The sequence below is a fragment of the Haliotis cracherodii genome, unplaced genomic scaffold (assembly GCF_022045235.1).
Source record: "Haliotis cracherodii isolate W230 unplaced genomic scaffold, xgHalCrac1.p SCAF_36, whole genome shotgun sequence".
In the NCBI taxonomy this organism is placed as follows: domain Eukaryota; kingdom Metazoa; phylum Mollusca; class Gastropoda; order Lepetellida; family Haliotidae; genus Haliotis; species Haliotis cracherodii.
Window position 1 is genome coordinate 46,281 of NW_027266293.1, and position 19,996 is coordinate 66,276.

General features: G+C 41.4%; 1 protein-coding gene across 1 annotated transcript; it reads right to left on the bottom strand.

Annotated features, from left to right (window-relative positions):
• Positions 1–543: 543 nt before the first annotated feature.
• On the bottom strand, positions 544–19,241 carry LOC139477852 (ankyrin repeat domain-containing protein 17-like). The gene is made up of 4 exons (XM_071260286.1): positions 19,180–19,241; positions 18,825–18,896; positions 14,481–14,516; positions 544–8,617 (listed from the first exon to the last, which is right to left on the bottom strand). The coding sequence occupies exons 1-4, from the start codon at positions 19,208–19,210 to the stop codon at positions 2,280–2,282; spliced, it is 6,477 nt and encodes a 2,158-aa protein (XP_071116387.1). The 5' UTR covers positions 19,211–19,241; the 3' UTR covers positions 544–2,279.
• Between the last annotated feature and the right edge of the window lie 755 nt (positions 19,242–19,996).

Consider the following 19,996-nt stretch of genomic DNA (forward strand, 5'->3'; position numbering starts at 1 on the left):
TCAGCCGCCCACCTTTTGGAAAAACTACAACTTTAGTTTTCTCAATACTAACTGACATACTCCAGTCCACACGATAATTATCTAAGATCTTCTGTAATCCCCTATTAGTGCCTGAAATTAAAATCAAATCATCTGCAACGAGCAATAATAAAACGTGCATAATATCAGGATGTAACTGTACTCAAGACAACTGCTCCTGTTCTATTGTGTGTACAATTTCATTTGTAAATAATTGAAATGAGAAGGGGCTTAAAATGCAACTTTGTCTAACACCTAAATTACATTGAAATTGTTTTGACAACAGGTTATTACTTCTGACACATGACTTAACATAACCATAAATTGACTTTAACATTTTGGACATCTTAGAGCAGACACCATGCTTTTTCAAATACTTTCCAGAAATTAAAACGACGAAAAGAGTCCAACATGACTGTCACACAAAGCCCAGTGTGCAACGACATCAGTTACCGACACACACCTGTCTGTCATACAAAGCCCAGTGTGCAACGACATCAATAACCAACACACACCTGTCTGTCATACAAAGCCCAGTATGCAACGACATCAGTAACCAACACACACCTGTCTGTCACGCAAAGCCCAGTGTGCAACGACATCAGTTACCAACACACACCTGTCTGTCACGCAAAGCCCAGTGCGTGACATTAGTACCCAACACACACCTCTCTGTCACACAAAGCCCTGTGTCTACTGTCTGTAAACTTTGCAAAACGTTATACTTTTCAAAACAATGAGTGAATAATTTAAGCAGATAATAAAATGTATATTTATGTGACTGCCAAGTGAGGAATAATGTCTAGGCACTACAAACAGTGTCGAGTGTGTGATTACCACTTCAATTCATGGGGCATGCACAGAATAAATATCATTAATGTTAGCAATTAAAATGTACAAAGGTCATGACACTCAAATGTAGAGGCCAATACATTCTTGTTCCTCATCCTAATGAACGACACATATCTTCTTCATGATTTCATGACGTGTTTTACTGTAGTCCAAGACAAAAATACACGCTGACCCAACATACACGTCAATCATAACTTTGAATTGTTTCGTGTTTAATCCACGGAAACGGGAACTATCAATTTCTATGAAAATCAATAAAAGACAAGCTACATAAAATGCAAACACTCCAAATCTTGAACAGATACATCTCCAACCGTAGATTTGCATATACCGGTATATCCGAATGTCCTGTGGTTTATCATGTTAACACTATTGATAATAAGTTGTCTTTGTTCATTGCTGTATATGTAAAATTGTAATATTATCATAAATAGAAATTGAAAAGATTATATACAAAATTGGCATCTGATAGAAACAATAACCATGGTAAACCCCTTTCCAAAACTATACGAACAATCTGCCATAAACAGCCCATTCTACGATTCCGACTATATACCTTTAGCAGGTGCTTCTGAAACACTATCAAATAGTGGTAAGACCACATGTCGCTGCTATTTATCCTCTCACAGTGTTGCCAATATAGTATATACAGTTATGACAAGTGTTAATATATTTGATAACTCATTGGAGTCATAGACATGATATTATGATCTCACATGTTTTATCAATTTAGTCGTAAATGTTAAATTGTCTGATGCAGATTTCGTCAAGAAGGATTTTCCATATTGTGTTGATTGGTGTCAGTAAATTTCTCACTGTGCTGGTCACTGACAATTGTGATATGCCCGCTCTCATCGTGGGTAAGCCAAGCAATCATTGGAATGTGAGTAACTAGCATGAGTGGAGCTGTTGTCTGGGGAAGGGGAGGTTCAGCAGTTATCTCCCTTGCAGGCAGAGTAAAATGAGTGACTGGTGGACTCTTGACGGTTTCTGGGAAGAGCAACTTGCTCCATGTATTCATGCAGTCAGTGTATCATCAATTGTACTTGTTCTTGTCTTTGGTTAAACAATTTCATTTCCTATCTAGCATTTGCGTTCTGTCTCACTACTTCCACTCTCTACAGCCAAGTGTGAAACCGATTTCTGGTATCCTCGCCGTGATATTGCTGGAATATTGCTAAAAGCGGCGTAAAACAATACTCACTCCCTTAAAGCCAAGTGAACATCGACACCATGGTGAAGGAGCAGTTGCAGTATCTTACTATTTCCCCTTGATACTTTTCCTAGGAGTAGTGAAGTGAGGCCACCGTCGAGTTTTTTAGATATATTGGCAACATTTTCTAGGAGTAGTTTCACTGTCTCACTTCTTCTACCTATCTACTGCCAGGTGAAGAGGAGTAGCACCATCTTTATCTTGTGTAGAAAGCATCAGCCCCATTGTCTAGGAGTAATTTCATTATCTCACTACTTCCACTCCCTGCTGCCAGGTGTAGAGGAGTCCTACTGCCATTGTCTTGTGCAGATACATCAGCCCCCTTGTCTAGGAGTAGCTTCACTGTCTCACTACTTCTACTATTTACTGCCAGGTGTAGAGGAGTAGCACCATCTTTATCTTGTGTAGATACATCAGCCCCCTTGTCTAGGAGTAGCTTCACTGTCTCACTACTTCTACTATTTACTGCCAGGTGTAGAGGAGTAGCATCATCTTTATCTTGTGCAGATACATCAGCACCATTGTCTAGGAGTAGTTTCATTGTCTCACTAATTCCACTCCCTGCTGCCATGTGTAGAGGAGTCATACTGACATTGTCTTGTGCAGATACCACAGCTCCCCTGTCCAGGAGTAGCTTCACTGTCTGACTACTTCCAGTCTGTGCTGCCAGGTTTAGAGGAGTAGCACCATTTCTATCTTTTGTAGATACATCAGCCCCCTTGTCTAGGAGTAGTATCACTGCCTCACTACTTCCACTCTTTGCTGCCAGGTGTAGAGGAGTCCTACTGCCATTTTCTTGTGCAGATACATCAGCTCCCTTGTCTAGGAGTAGCTTCATTATCTCACTACTTCCACTCCCTGCTGCCAAGTGTAGAGGAGTCCAACTGCCATTGTCTCTTGTAGATACATCAGCCCCCTTGTCTAGGAGTAGCTTCACTGTCTCACTACTTCTACTATCTACTGCCAGGTGTAGAGGAGTAGCACCATCTTTATCTTGTGTAGATACATCAGCCCCCTTGTCTAGGAGTAGCTTCACTGTCTCACTACTTCTACTATCTACTGCCAGGTGTAGAGGAGTAGCACCATCTTTATCTTGTGTAGATACATCAGCCCCCTTGTCTAGGAGTAGTTTCACTGTCTCACTACTTCTACTATTTACTGCCAGGTGTAGAGGAGTAGCACCATCTTTATCTTGTGTAGATACATCAGCCCCTTTGTCTAGGAGTAGTTTCACTGTCTCACTACTTCTTCTATTTACTGCTAGGTGTAGAGGAGTAGCACCATCTTTATCTTGTGCAGATACATCAGCCCCCTTGTCTAGGAGTAGCTTCACTGTCTCACTACTTCTACTATTTACTGCCAGGTGTAGAGGAGTAGCACCATCTTTATCTTGTGTAAATACATCAGCCCGATTGTCTAGGAGTAGCTTCACTGTCTCACTACTTCTACTATTTACTGCTAGGTGTAGAGGAGTAGCATCATCTTTATCTTGTGCAGATATATCAGCCCCATTGTCTAGGAGTAGTTTCATTGTCTCACTACTTCCACTCCCTGCTGCCAGGTGTAGAGGAGTTCTACTGCCATTGTCTTGTGCAGATACACCAGCCCCCTTGTCTAGGAGTAGCTTCACTGTCTCACTACTGCTAATATTTACGGCAAGGTGTAGAGGAGTAACAGCATCTTTATCTTGAGTAGATACATCAGCCCCCTTGTCTAGGAGTAGTTTCACTGCCTCACTACTTCCACTCCCAGCTGCCAGGTGTAGAGGAGTCATACTGACATTGTCTTGTGCAGATACAACAGCTCCCCTGTCCAGGAGTAGCTTCACTGTCTCACTACTTCCAATCCGTGCTGCCAGGTGTAGAGGAGTAGCACCATTTCTATCTTTTGTAGATACATCAGCCCCCTTGTCTAAGAGTAGTTTCACTGCCTCAATTCTTCCACTCTTTGCAGCCAGGTGTAGAGGAGTAGCACCATCTTTATCTTGTGTAGATACATCAGCACCCTCGTCTAGGAGTAGTTTCACTGCCTCACTACTTCCAATCTGTGCTGCCAGGTGTAGAGGAGTATAACCATTTCTAGCTTTTGTAGATACATCAGCCCCCTTGTCTAGGAGTAGTTTCACTGTCTCACAACTTCTACTATTTACTGCCAGGTGTAGAGGTGTATCACCATTTCTAGCTTTTGTAGATACATCAGCCCCCTTGTCTAGGAGTAGTTTCACTGCCTCACTTCTTCCACTCTTTGCTGCCAGGTGTAGAGGAGTATCCCCATTTCTAGCTTTTGTAGATACATCTGCCCGCTTGTGTAGGAATAGTTTCACTGTCTTACTTCTTCCACTCTCTGCCGCCAGGTGTAGAGGAGTCCCACCACCATTGCCTTGTGCAGATACATCAGCAACCTTGTCTAGGAGTAGTTTCACTGTCTCACTACTTCCACTCTCTTCTGCAAGGTGTAGAGGACTAATACCATATTTATCTTGTGTAGATACATCAGCCCCCTTGTCTAGGAGTAGTTTCACTGTCTCACTACTTCCACTCTCTACTGCCAGGTGTAGAGGACTCCTACGATATTTATCTTGTGTAGATACATCAGCTCCCTTGTCTAGGAGTAGTTTCACTGTATCACTACTTCCACTCTTTGCTGCCAGGTGTAGAGGAGTCTTACGATATACATCTTGTGTAGATACATCAGCCCCCTTGTCAAGGAGTAGTTTCACTGTCTCACTTCTTCCACTCTCTGCTGCCAGGTGTAGAGGAGTCTTACTATCTCTACCTTTTGAAGATACATCAGCTCCCTTGTCTAGGAGTAGTTTCACTGTGTCACTACTTCCACTCTTTGCTGCCAGGTGTAGAGGAGTCATACTATCTCTACCTTTTGTAGATACATCAGCACCCTTGTCTAGGAGTAGTTTCACTGTCTCACTACTTCCACTCTTTGCTGCCAGGTGTAGAGGAGTCTTACCATATACAAATTGAGTAGATACATCGGCTCCCTTGTCTAGGAGTAGTTTCACTGCCTCACTACTTCCGCTCTTTGCTGCCAGGTGTAGAGGAGTCTTACCATATACAAATTGTGTAGATACATAAGCCCCCTTGTCTAGGAGTAGTTTCACTGTCTCACTTCTTCCACTCTCTGCTGCCAGGTGTAGAGGAGTCTTACTGTCTCTACCTTTTGTAGATACATCAGCACCCTTGTCTAGGAGTAGTTTCACTGTCTCACTACTTCCACTCTTTGCTGCCAGGTGTAGAGGAGTCTTACCATATACAGCTTGTGTAGATACATCAGCCCCCTTGTCAAGGAGTAGTTTCACTGTCTCACTACTTCCACTCTTTGCTGCCAGGTGTAGAGGAGTCATACTATCTCTACCTTTTGTAGATACATGAGCACCCTTGTCTAGGAGTAGTTTCACTGCCTCACTTCTTCCACTCTCTGCTGCCAGATGTAGAGGAGTGTTACTATCTCTACCTTTTGTAGATACATCAGCTCCCTTGTCTAGGAGTAGTTTCACTGTCTCACTACTTCCAAGCTTTGCTGCCAGGTGTAGAGGCGTCATACTATCTCTACATTTTGTAGATACATCAGCACCCTTGTCCAGGAGTAGTTTTACTGTCTCACTACTTCCACTTTCTGCTGCTAGGTGTAGAGGAGTCTTACCATATACAACTTGTGTAGATACATCAGCCCCCTTGTCTAGGAGTAGTTTCACTGTCTCACTACATCCAATTTCTGCTGCTAGGTGTAGAGGACTCTTACCATATTTATCTTGTGTAGATACATCAGCTCCCTTGTCTAGGAGTAGTTTCACTGTCTCTCTACTTCCACTCTTTGCTGCCAGGTGTAGAGGAGTCTTACCATATACAGCTTGTGTAGATACATCAGCCCCCTTGTCTAGGAGTAGTTTCACTGTCTCACTACTTCCACTCTTTGCTGCCAGGTGTAGAGGAGTCCTACGATATACATCTTGTGTAGATACATCAGCCCCCTTGTCTAGGAGTAGTTTCACTGTCTCACTTCTTCCACTCTCTGCTGCCAGGTGTAGAGGAGTCTTACTATCCCTACCTTTTGTAGATACATTAGCTCCCTTGTCTAGGAGTAGTTTCACTGTGTCACTACTTCCACTCTCTGCTGCCAGGTGTAGAGGAGTCTTACTATCTCTACCTTTTGTAGATACATCAGCACCATTGTCTAGGAGTAGTTTCACTGTCTCACTACTTCCACTCTTTGCTGCCAGGTGTAGAGGAGTCTTACCATATACAACTTGTGTAGATACATCAGCCCCCTTGTCTAGGAGTAGTTTCACTGCCTCACTACTTCCACGCTTTGCTGCCAGGTGTAGAGGAGTCCTACGATATACATCTTGTGTAGATACATAAGCCCCCTTGTCTAGGAGTAGTTTCACTGTCTCACTTCTTCCACTCTCTGCTGCCAGGTGTAGAGGAGTCTTACTATCTCTACCTTTTGTAGATACATCAGCCCCCTTGTCTAGGAGTAGTTTTACTGTCTCACTACATCCACTTTCTGCTGCTAGGTGTAAGGGAATACGTCCATATGCATTTACCCATTGTTTGCAAATTGGATCTAATGGAAGATATGGGACATTTTGTTCATCTAAGAACATTTTTGTGTAGTGAATGCTTTCTGTCTGAACTGCCAGATGTAGTAGTGTATTACCATCTACATCTGTGATACCTTGAAGAGGGCGGTTGGCAGGTATCAAAGCAATCAACATGTGTAAGATTTCACACATGGTGATGGGATCTTGACAAGTGTTTGGTAAACTGCATGACCACTTCCTGCTTGAAAACTTTAATATGTCCTGACACAATGACACAATATTCTTATCTCCTTTAATATGGTGTAGTATATATTCCACTAAGTACTTATTTCCCACTAACACAGTGACAAGGAGTACATCATACAGCTGAGGTATCTCTGTAGTATTCTGTGTCAGACGTTCCTTGATATCTTGATCAATTGCGGGTGAAACACACAGTGCTAGGAAACAATCATATGGAAGTGTCTTACACTTTTCTAGCAGCTCTCGCACTAGCTGGTTATCCTGGATATACAGAGCAGGTGCCAGCAGTTCGATTGCATCAACTTTGTGGCACACAGCAGACAGTATGTCATTCAGGAGTAACATCAACCCCTGTAAAATGACACCAGAGATAAGTGAAGTATAGTTGAAAAGGGTAAGTGACTTAAAATGACAATATCCATATGTCACAATAGAGGGAACGGAAACAGTGACATCTTTTGACTCATGTTTTTTCTGTATAACTTCAGTTAACAAGTTTTTTTCCCGCCATCTTTTAGTCAGAAGCTTCACAAATTCCTCATGACGCAGAGAAGGATGATCAAGTATGACACTGTAACTTTCTGACAGAAAATGATCTGTGATGCGGTCAGCTAACACATGGAAACTTTCTGGGGGTAGGATAACAACTGACTCATTCTTGTTCTTCTGCTGTGTGTGCATCAATTCCACCAGCATCTTTGGTGGGCAATGACTGATAGCAATTTCAGGTTCCTGTTTGGAAATACTGATAAATACAACCTCATGTATAGATTGATGCTGGAACTGGTAGCCCTTTCCTGTTTGAATTAAGTACACCCCAAGGAAATCCTCTATCTTTGACTTAATGCCCGCAGCTGTGATATCAAAATACTTGTTACAACATTCTTTTAGGTCTTCAGCCAAGGGCTTCAGTTTTGTTTTATATGTATCGAATTCCAGATGATCTGAGCTGAGGCAACCATCTTTCATCAAAATGAGAAGGAGCACAAGGTAACCCATGCAATCATTTTCACGCATTCTATCAATTTCCTCCAGGACGAATTCCAGGGTTTTTTCAAAAAACTTCAAACCCTTTGCCTGTGCCCCCTTGCTTGATCCAAAGAACGTACAACACTGGGGTAACCCGAGGACAGTCTGCATTCCAGCAATTTCATGACGTTCAAGCTCTGAAAGGCATTTATCTCCACATATCTTTTCTACCATTTCAAGTTTTTCTCCCCGTTTGAGATCATATTCTCCTTCATCTAGAACCATGCACTGAATAGTTTTCATGAGCTGGTACTTCCCTATTTTTTCCTCACACTGTGAACATATTTCAGGTCTGGAGGTAATGACAAGCCATACATGCCCTGATTCCACGTTCGACCAAATTCGGTCAAACAGCTGGACCCAGTTATCAACATGTGAGTCAACCAGATTACTTGATCCAAATATATCATCGATTAACACCACATACTTCTTCTGTCCAGCAACATTGTTCCTATCGTGGTTCTCGTGATTTACCTCAGAAATCAGATTCCAGTCATTCCATGATGAAAGCACGACTGGCTGCCGGCGTGTTTCTCTTGATATTCTTTCTAAAATCTTGCAACCAAGTGTTGATTTCCCAGAGCCTGATTTTCCTTTTATGAAGATAGATCCCTTCTGTTGTATTAGTATGTATGCAGACATCTCTGCTTTTGTAGATACATGCTTTCTTGAATCCTCCTGACTGATGAGATTCCTTGCATCACCTGCAGTAAAATGTCAGTGCCAGTATTCAAATAGTTTTTGTCTAATATTGAGAATGAAAGTAGTGAAACATATATGTAACAACTCTCACATTTCAGCCAAGTTTCTGCAACAAAGAATGACATTGAATAAATTATTTAAAAGTTGCAGCACACAACATTTGTAACTCATTAAGAAATATTTTGAAGCCTAACGCTGTATAATATCATTTTTTTGAGAAACAACAAAGTATCTAATTTGATCAAATTTGACCACATAATGGTGAGAAACATAAATTGTGGTGTAATATGCCTTTTCTGAGAAAAGTGGTACAAAAACAACAACACAATATGTCAACTCTCTCAGATATTAGATTTATCTCACACTAAGTATTTCTTCTTTGATCCTATTTGGAAACATGCTTGAACAATGTTTCCAGGTTCTAAAACAAAACATTCAATCGAACACAACCAAGCATCCGTATGGTTATGACCAACGACTTAGTCAGTTTCATGGTCATGCATGATCTGACCACATGTGACTACAACCAGGAGATACATGAGGAAAGACATCAACTCCTGAGCGGGAAAACACCCAAACAACTATTGCTACGATCGCTAACGAAACGGCATGATATTGGGGATACATGCCAAACGTCTTTAGACGTAAATAATTGTTCATAGATCGATCGCGCAGCTGTAACCTCACAGGCAAAAGAGCCAACGACTTTAAATCCACCCTGGGCCGTTATCGATTCATCAAACAGGTCGCACATCAACCCTACGTCACAAATATTCAAGGCAGATGTTAGCAGAATAAAGGTCTGGGACACCGTTCTCCTTTCAGTAAAGCCCGCACCTTGCGGCAAATTCGAAGTTGAAGTTATTCTTTCCGGGAAAACCTTAACAATACCAAAACACACAACACACAGCACCAAAACTAATATTGAAAGATTTAATATGCATATACATTCGTAAGCAAGAGGTCAGGATCAAGATCATGTGATGTCTCTATCTGCGCTGGTTTGGATGTGACAGTAACTGTTGTTACACCAAAACAGGATTGAACTTGTGGATACCCTCGACGTTAGTGACCGAAATGTTCCAGAGGTAATGTCAGGCAAAAGCTGTATCAGATTTCCAGAACCACCCTTCCATGAGGGTGTAACTGCTGTGTTAAGGCCATGGTGGAAGCAACCGCTCGACTCTCATGTGAGTTGGACATTTCCAGTGAAGGCAACCCGGCTAATGTATAGGCCTGGAGTTTGATGGAATGAAGCCAAAAAGAGATCATGGTACGGGACATTTCCTCAGCGGAATGAAGCGTCGCTTTGGGTCTCTCCATCCGCCTAGCTCTGGAACGTTTAAACTGCATCCTGGTGACATCCAAAGCATGTATCTTGCTAACGCAAGATGCAGTAGCAAAGATCAAGATGAAGACAGTATTCAGTGTGATCTGTTCAAACTCTTTGTCAGCGAGTGACGCATAATCACTCTATGTCAGACTTTCAAAGAGGCATAAATTGCCAGTTTGTAGGAGCCTAAGAGCGATTTGAGTTCCGCAACAGTGGTGATCAGGGAGTTGATAGCCGCAAGGTAGATGGTCAATGTGTAGCCCTTAAGCTTATGTGTAGATTGCAGGTGATGTAGATGATCATCGGTCTGTTGAGGTGAAACCTAGGTAGGAGTGGAAATGTCGCAAGTGTGACAATAGTTCTCAATGGCTGTCCACTTATGATCATAAAGGTGAGCTGCAGTAATTGTCGCTACCCACCTTTAGTAGCCTTTAGCAACAAGAGACTTCTGCTATGCGCTAGACACATGGATCCTTGCAAGGGACAGATGAATACACTGGGAGTGAGGTTGCAAAAGAAGGTCGTCAAGGAGCGGGAGATTATGGAATGGTCTGTTAATGAGCCTTAGAAAGCTGGGGAACCTGTTGCACTTTGTCTAACAGGGAGTGACCAAAGTCAGAGAAAAGTGACTGGTGGCTTCCACCTTCTGCAGCACCTGGTGAAGAACGCCTGTCCGTGGAAAGGCACAGACATTGAGTCCCATTCACGGTAATGACAACACATCGTGATACCAGGCTTGAGGATTGATGATGGGCGACACAAATCAGGAGAGCTGAACACTGAAGCAAGTGGCAAAGGCATCAATTTCCAGGGACAGATACAGTTTGCGATTAACTGGAACAGCACCAGGTGAAGTGACCACTTTGTTGGCGACGGTCTTTCGGTTTGGGACAGGGATTCGTAAATGACATGGGAGACCCCTAGAATTCGATGAGCCAGGACATAGATGTTGAGAGGGACAATGAGCTGCAAGAAGGCAACATAGACTTCATGGACCCCATTCTGTTTATGCAGTGTTGTCGGAATTTATCGTGAGTTGAGAGGAGCTCTGACCAATGTGACACTGCTAGATTGACCTCCTTGAATTCTATGTTGTTTGATGTGGAGGCAATGGTCCCCATCGGACCAACGTCCTGCTACTTGGAGATGGCGAAATGCGCTCCCCAAACCACGATTGAGGCCTCTACAAATAGATGAAAGGACGTGACAAAGAACTTCAGAGAGACATTGCTGCAGACGTTCGATTCAACTAACCACCATTGTAGATGTGGGTGGAGCTGGATCGGTAGTGTAATCTGGGTCTCACAGTCACCGGTCCTGATGAAGTGAGCAAGAAAGCACTGAAGCAAACACTGGTGCAACTGGCCTCGCAAATTGAGACCTTATGCTGACATCAGGAGGTGTAAGAGCTGTTCCAATCGTCAGAGCTGGAATTATTTTTTGAGTGCCAATGGAACAAACCATTGAATCTTTACCCAACAATTGTAAGTCGACCAACCACCCGAGCTGGTACAGAAGGCGATGCAAGAAGTCGAGTTGTTGAAGGAGTATGTGCCTGAATGCAGTTGTCAAGATAAAAGCTAAGATGAAGGAATTTTGTGACGGGCAGGGTGAGGCAGGTAAACAGCCTTCCATGGGAACGTCAACATAGGTATCATGTAGATGGAGGTAGACCAGGAAATCGCCGGGATGAATGAGTGCGAAAATTAGGCGAATCTTCCATATAGTTTGTGTTGAAAACCTCCATATTGAAGATTAACTGGTGCTTCAAGCTGTACTTTTTGGTCACGAGGAAGATGGATGAATAAAACCCTGGAGTCGGGGGAAGTGGGCTGAGACAATCTTTAGAAGTAACATACCTTTAGTGTTGATCAGGGTCGTTAGCTGCCTGACTGTATACACCCTCTGTAGAGGCTGGAATGTAGTTGTTAAGGAGATCAGAGGAGTTGATATCCCGTCTGGAGCAACTGTGTCATAAATGGGTCTGCGAGGATGATCCAGTTGTCCAAGAACAGCCCCAGTCTTCTGCCAACGGGAGTGTCTGAAATGGTTACTGCTGTAGGCTGAAGTAAGTAGTGCTGTATTGAAATAACAGTTGGAGCCTAACAGTTTAGGTCCAGTAAAGGAGATGGCGAATTAGTTCCCTGCTGCCCCCGATGTCCTCTTCCAACGCTGTGAAAGGCAAGCTGACCTGGCATGAACTGCGTGTAGCTGCAATACTCCTTCTCCCGATCCTCCATCAGACCTGTAAGTTGGTGTCTCTTCGGACTTCCTGTATGATACCCTGAAATCCGTAACTAAGAAGCTATGTGAAGACCACAGGAATTGGTACATCTTGGCCTTACACTGGTTATATACTGAGAAGTACCGCACCTCAAACGAAGGCATCCTCTCGTGAATGATGGGAGAGGGAGGTGGAAAGAACTTCTGTTGCAGAAAAAATAGTCGACATGAGTGGCAAAGTACAATGCACCCTTGTATCTAATGCAGAAGGTCATGATACTCCAAAACAAAGTGTGGAGACATCACTGTCAAATTCCGGGAAATTAACAATCGCCGACATGCCATGCGTATCAGCATCCTCAAGGGCGAAGCAAGGAACTTCTAGGCAAGCATGTAGTCAACGAAACGAGGAGAAAACTTTGTCAAGGTTTGCCAAAATGTCCAACAATACCAAACGTAGAGGGAGGGTGATATTGGAGCAATTGTATAAACGCACTGTGAAACCCTTAAGGCGATCAGCAGCCAAAGCAGTCTGACATAACTCCAAGTGTCTGTCTGTTGATCAGGGAGGTGAGCCAGAGCATCGCCATCGAATGCGAACCCTGATCCTGAGAGCGGGAGCTTCGATTCTGAGAGCGAGAGTGCGGATTTTGAGAGTGGGAGCGTCAATACAGCTTGTCGATCCCGCTTGTCCGTCTTAAAGCGATCCTTAGCAGGCTGATCAGCAGCATCCTGGTGTATAGTATTGTGATGATTTGCCGCACTGCCTTCCTGCCCAAGAACATGCAGAGGAGCAGAACGTATCGATTCAGTAAACAAACTAGAAGCAATATCACACTGATTTGAACAAAATTTGAAATACATCTTGAAAAATGATGTCCAACTGACGGCCATTTCATCCCCGTGAACAAATGCAGGTTTGTTATTGGTGGGAACGCGCATGTGAACTTCAATTTCATTGGTCCTGTGGTTTCTGAGAAGACCAATGCCAGACTAGCAGGGTATGAGATAAAGTCACTTGACGTTAAGTCAGGTGAGCTTAAAATTGAAAGAACCCCAAGCTTTAGCAAATATCACAACTTTTATGATAGACAAATTACAATAACAAAACCACCCTTAGTAAATGGAAAATGGCAATCTCTTTTTGATAATGATATTCAATGGAAAGAAGTTTATTCAAATTTCAGAAAATGTACTAAAGATACTAAATTGATTGACTTTCAGTTTAAGTTTATCCACAGAATAATTTACATCAAAAAGGAGTTATTAAGAATTAAACTAGTTGATAACGATATTTGCTCCTTTTGTGACTTAAATGGCGAAATCTTTATACATGTATATTGGGAATGTGAATATGATAAACACTTTTGGAGCAAACTGGAAACCTTTTTAAACCTTGACACAAATACTAGGATCTCACTTACCAAATGCTCAGTTATTTTTGGATTCAACAAAAATAAACTTTTACTCAATCATATTATAATATATTATATATATATATTATATATTATATATATATCAAGTATTAAGGGTGAGAAACCAATTTTTGATAATTTTAGGAAAATACTGAAGGAGACAGCGATGATTGAAAAATTCATTGCCACCAAAAACAATGGCCTATTACAATTTGAACGAAAATGGGGAAAAATCCTACACAAATTAATATAATAATCATGCCTTGTACAATAAGGCTATAGATCAGCTATGCCTCAAATAGCAATACTACCATAATAGTTTTAGTTATATCTGACTATCGATACAACTTTTCACGCTCTTCTTGAGGCATATCATGTGTGTGTGTGTGTGTGTGTGTGTGTGTGTGTGTGTGTGTGTGTGTGTGCGCGCGCGTGAAATGTACATCTATGTAACGTATTGTCACTACAATTGACTAAACCTACTGTGTAACCTCTGAACCTGATGTACAACTCTTCGAAAGGAATAAAAAATGTCAAAAAATTATTTTTTTAAATATCACAAATGCACATAAACAGTTACTTAGTTGGGAGGGAAGTATCTACAGAGACTGGATATATCATGAATCAAACGGATCACAAAATTTTATATCCTTTCTGATCTCATGGCTGTCTGGTCATGTTCAAAGTATCATATCTTTGCCGATTGTGGGTAATCTTTCCAGTTTAACTTTGGAAGCAGTTTCTTTTGTACGCCACAGTATCAATCAGTTTGTTACCACCAAGCATCCATTCAGTAGTGGTGGCTAATTCATTCCTAAAACTGTACCTGTAGTTCTTCCAATCAACTGAACTAACTTGGGTTTGCTTTCACAGATGAAACATTTCAGTACTTACTGACTAGGTTGTCCAGTTCCGAATTACTGCTGTTGTCTGCAACAAAAAGGTTGTACAATTTTATTATAATAAAAGCTCTACATTTTAGATAACCATTTGATGTATTTTGTTTACAGGATCAGTTGACATAACCAGTTTCAAGTGGATAAAGTCGGTCTCTGATGTGTATCTCATTTTAAAAATGTGATTTGTTGGTGGTATGTTCATGTACACCCAATAATCACGATATGGCTGAAATATTGCCGACGTGGCTTTAGATATTAACTCAATCACTCGTGTACAACCAATAGTAACTGAACCCATATTCTTATGGATCCTCAGAAATTGTCATCTAGAAATACATTACACAAAATAATGGTTTTCTTTATGAAAACTTAATGCAAATTTGATGTTTCATCCTGCTATCTAGTTTTAAAAATAAATATCCTGGAATGATAATAGGAGACAAGCCTACTGTGTTTTGTGATAGTCTTAACTGTAGATGGAGTACATCTTATATCAATTTTTAACCTAGTGCTTTAGCACAAGATTTTTTAATTACTGCCATGACAACAAGATCCCTTAAAAATTATACTCTTTATCAACGCCTAATTACATAGCTTAGTGTAATCCAGAAGAGGTCACATGCAGTGAAACACGTGAACAATATACGTTTAAATTCAAGACTAAGTACATAGTTGATTGCATGTCATCTTGTCCAAATCGATGCTCATGATGTTAATGGATTGATGGTCTGGCCTGTACTCTATATTTACAGGGGATACTTATACTTCCAGTTAGAAGATATTGGGAGGCTAGATGTACTGAAAACTCTTGGTATAAGCAGGGTATCTCCCTCTCCAAAACAGTCTTCAACAAGCTCTCAGAGTCAATTGAGAAGGCCAAGCATAATGATGTGGCAAAGAAGAATGTGAATGCGATTTTGTCTCTAACCATTTCCACTGCCGCTCTTCTCTGGAGCCGCCTCCTAAACCTGCGACCCCAAAGACGCCTAAACTGCCTGAAACAGCTCTAGTTTCTCCCTAAGTATGCCTGAACAACTTTTTTTCCAAGCAGAAGTCTTTATGAACGCAGACCTTATGAACATCAAATCATCTACTGAAAAGGGGTCTTCCCGACCACTGCGCGCCCTAAGCATAAGTCATCTACTGTTATGGGACCTTTTCGGCCTCCGCATGGACCCTGCATGGACCCTACTAGCTGTCAGTCAGACTCCAGCTCCACACGAGCTTCATGGAAGCAAACGGTTTCCGCCAAAGTTACCAGCTCTCATCACCAGCAACTCTAGCGGGGTTTATAGAAGACCAGCCTACCAGTTCAGATCCAGTTGGTAACAACATTCTATCACAGACTCCGGAAACTTTGACAATGATCCGCATGGAGATAACGTGGATCCCATGGATCATACAGATTACACCTCTCTCCTGGGGCTTGCCCAAGCCCCTACGGATTCTGAATCGGGTTTCATGTAGGAATGTTATTTACACTCAGACTATTCTCCTCAATGAGATTATGAGCCTGGTCATACCTTATCCGAACTTCTGGAAGAGCTTTATCACCTTATACCTGTTCTCCAATCTGGAAGAAGTTGGAAGAAGGGGAATTACAACAGATGCCTGATAGCAGTTTGCCACACCCGGACTCAGTCACAGTAAGTGCATCATATCCTCCAATGGCAAAGTTACGCACATTAGGTCATCAACCACGCCTCTGGTAACCTACAAAATTTGAGACATGACCATCACCTTCCCTTACTGTCATTGAAGAAGAGATCATATCAGACAGTCTGTACACCTAATACTAAGATAACTTTGACCATGGCATGGATAAAGGACTAAGCGTTATAAAAAAAAATACTCCATGGACATCGGACCATATATAAACTGGTTTGTGGCAGGAATTTGACATGTCATCCCACGACTTCAGGAGTCTTACAGGAAATCACCGGGGGCACGCCACAGACCATCAGGACCTAGTGAGACTCATACATAGTCTTCTGGATACCATAGTCCCCATGCTTAAGGACTTATTCTCCAACAATATTTGGATGTCATTTCGGCTAATACGGGTCAAGCATCAACAGGTACTTTTCTAGATTCGCACCAGTGCTGTCTCAGATCAGGCTAAGAGGATAGTTATGTCACAACCCATCAAGCTCTTTAATGACAAGCTAGGAAGGATCATCAAGGAAGTGCGTCAAGATACAATAGAGCGATTCCAGGTCTTCACTGTCAACCTGGCTGTGAAAGCTCATGCGTCGATATGTAAGTATATGAAGAAGATCAAAATCTGGCAGTTGGTTTGATCACAGATTATGACTCTAGAACCATCTCTACATTCGTTTTTTAATCAGTCTTCCAGTCTTCTAACTCCCAGTCTAACAGTCTAAAAACTCCCAGACATTCAGATGATCATTGATCTGAAGTTCCCCAAAAAATCATTTCTTGTTTCTCCTCACTTGTTCCAGATGGAATCGGTACAGAAGTTACGTTCGACCCTCAGAACGGGAGATAAGCGTCTTGTTATTGTTTTCTGATTAGCCAATCTCTATGTACACATCCTTCAGTCATCGAGAAAATATCTACGCTTCGCAGTAATGGAAGTCTTTTACGAGTTTAAGTCCTTCCCTTTGGGATTTCGATAGCACCTTTCGATTCACCAGAATAACGGCTCCCGTCATCAGCTTTGCCCCCATACAGCTAGTCTTTATTCATGGTTGTTTCCAGGACGATTTTCTGGCGGCGGATTAAGACAGATTTCAACTACATCAGAACCTGATCTTCTTGATTCAGCTAATGACTTCATCATCCATTCAACCAAATGAGAGATAAACACAGTGTATGACAGATTTCAACTTTCAGCGGGACATCTCACATTTCTTCAATATCTTCATCAAGAAAACAAATTTCGCCGTGGCACTATTGAATGGTACACACCTGCTCTACATTCTGTATTACAACATGATGGATTAACTATTGGAAATTATTCTATTCCGAACAGAGTCATGTGATCATTTCTCTTTGGAGGATGTTCGATCCCTCTGGATCCTTCCCAAATGGAACCTGTGAGTTGTATTATCATCCCCCCTTGTGGAACCTTATGAACCTCTCCGTAAAGCCACCTTACTTAAAACATCTCACATTTCTTCTTGTTCTAATGACTGGAGCATGATTATCATACTACTCTACTTTTACTATTTTAATATACCACTCTTTGACCTTTTATGTGTCAATCCAGGCTTCGATATAAGCTTGACCGGAGGTGACGACAGAACCGGACGTGACATCACAACAGGAAGGGTTAAAAGATTGGAAGTGATGTCATAACAGACCGAAATGACATCATAGACTGCAATATTAGGACGTCACGAAATAAATAACAGAAAAATGGCGTCATCAAATAGATAATGATGACACTAAAACCAGAAGTGACGTCACACTGGACGTTTGAATAGAAGGGAAGAGACGACAGAACTAGTAAAGACTGCTTGAACGATGGTCTTAAAACATCTCATGATGTCATAAATTTGAATTTCAACAAAAATAAAGTTATTACCTATTAGGATTTGAAATATCTAATAGATAATGGAATCACAGCAATCAATTAAACAGGGAGTTTACTGGAGGAAGAACCCGACTATGATCCCATTGGTATATTCTGGCAATCATGTAATAGAAACCAGTTATCCAGTGCTGGTACCGAGTCACTTTCTACCCCTTTGGATCCCCCTTCCAGTACCCTAATGATTGCTGCACCATGAGAACTCGCAAGGGAGATTGCCGTGAGAACTAGGCGCCATATCTATTGCCATAAGTGCCTTCTCGTCCACCCTATGCCTCCTAATGTATGCTCCCCATGATGGATGTCTTTGTCTTAAATTGGTGATGACGTTTAAAAAGTTAGCGCATATACCCTGTGGAAATATCATGAGCCATGGATTTAGCTAACCCACACTTCCAGGGAAAGGAGGTTCAAAACATCTGCAATTGATAAAAATCATAACTAACAGACTGGGTGCAACATAGGCCATAGCCTTAGAAAGTAATTTCTGTGGGTGAGTCCTACATGTCCGGCACGCACACAAAGACGCCTTCCAATTCCACAACTTAAACTCATCATCGTGTTCACTATCATCTTGTACCGCAACTGTAGGTGATACCTTGGGAGGCCTCCGAAATACTCCATGGCGTGTTAAAAGCCATTAGAGGCGCAGAAGTCATAGTAGGCACAATATGCGTTGAAGGCAAGACAGTTGTAGAGAGAACACTAGTTGTGCAAAATATATAATATTTTTATGCACTTGGTCTTAGTTAAAATATGAATCAGAAGTAGTGAGATACATACTTTTAGAGATGGTATTTCCCATACCATTATGTACCTCACCAGCGATAAACTGCTGCTTCACATTATCCCCTCCTGAAAGCAAACGAAAGAATCAACTCGTATCACCAATATATAACAGGTTTCTTCACATTATCATAACGTTCACAAACACCTTGAGTGTACATAATAATGGTAATGTAATTTGAAAAGAAAAGGCAGTAATCATTGGTAATTGAAGATATGTGTGAACATATAAATCTTAAGCAGGTAAATAAATACTGATTAAACAGATTCAGGTGAGGCAGCTACCAACAAGGTGGCTCTATCTTGAACAAAAGATACATTTTCACAAGTATGATGCTCAGGGGATGTTTACCTCTAATTTGGATTTCATCTGGTTCCCTCATGTTTTCTTCAGCATCCTTTAACCGAGGCACCAAATACTGAAACAGAAATCATTAAGAGAACTATATGAAACTTGGTTGTTGTTTCACTCATAAAGTTAATTAAATTTTGAACCAGAAAAAAACAGTTCTTGATAATACACCCCTCGCCGTCTGATTGTTCTGTTCTCACCTGGAATTGAACTATTTGAATTATGTAATATAACTTGAATTGTAGAGATCGTATCTGTTAACTTTACACTGGCCAATATTGGACACAACCAAGTGTATTAACCCATTTGACAGTTCCAATAACTGGCATATTTCCGAATAATAACATTGGTTATTTTGGCATTCCTGCCAAGTACAGTAGTTCCTGACTGATAACTGACAACCATGGGACCGTTCGTGGAGGTACATGTGCTTCGTGGTCGGAATTCGTTTCATGAAGATCTGGGGTAGAAGAGGTCTTCAGCAAACCATGCTTGCTTTCATCATATCCCAACTGCATGGATTGATGCTCATGATGTCAATCACTGGATTGTCTGGTCCAGATTTGATTGTTTCCATTGTAAATATTTTATAATTGTTTTAAACATTTTACAAAGTAAATAGATTTAATAATAATAAGCACTAGCTTGCAGCACTTAATAGTTTAAATTAAAATATTGCAATTGGTGTTTTAGTTGTATTAATATAGTTGTAAGAAACATGTCATTTTTATTTTTTTAATGAAAATGATAATTGGGTTTTAATGCAAAGTAGAAAACATGTGATTTAACTGTGTGATAAAAAAATAAAAGAGGGTTT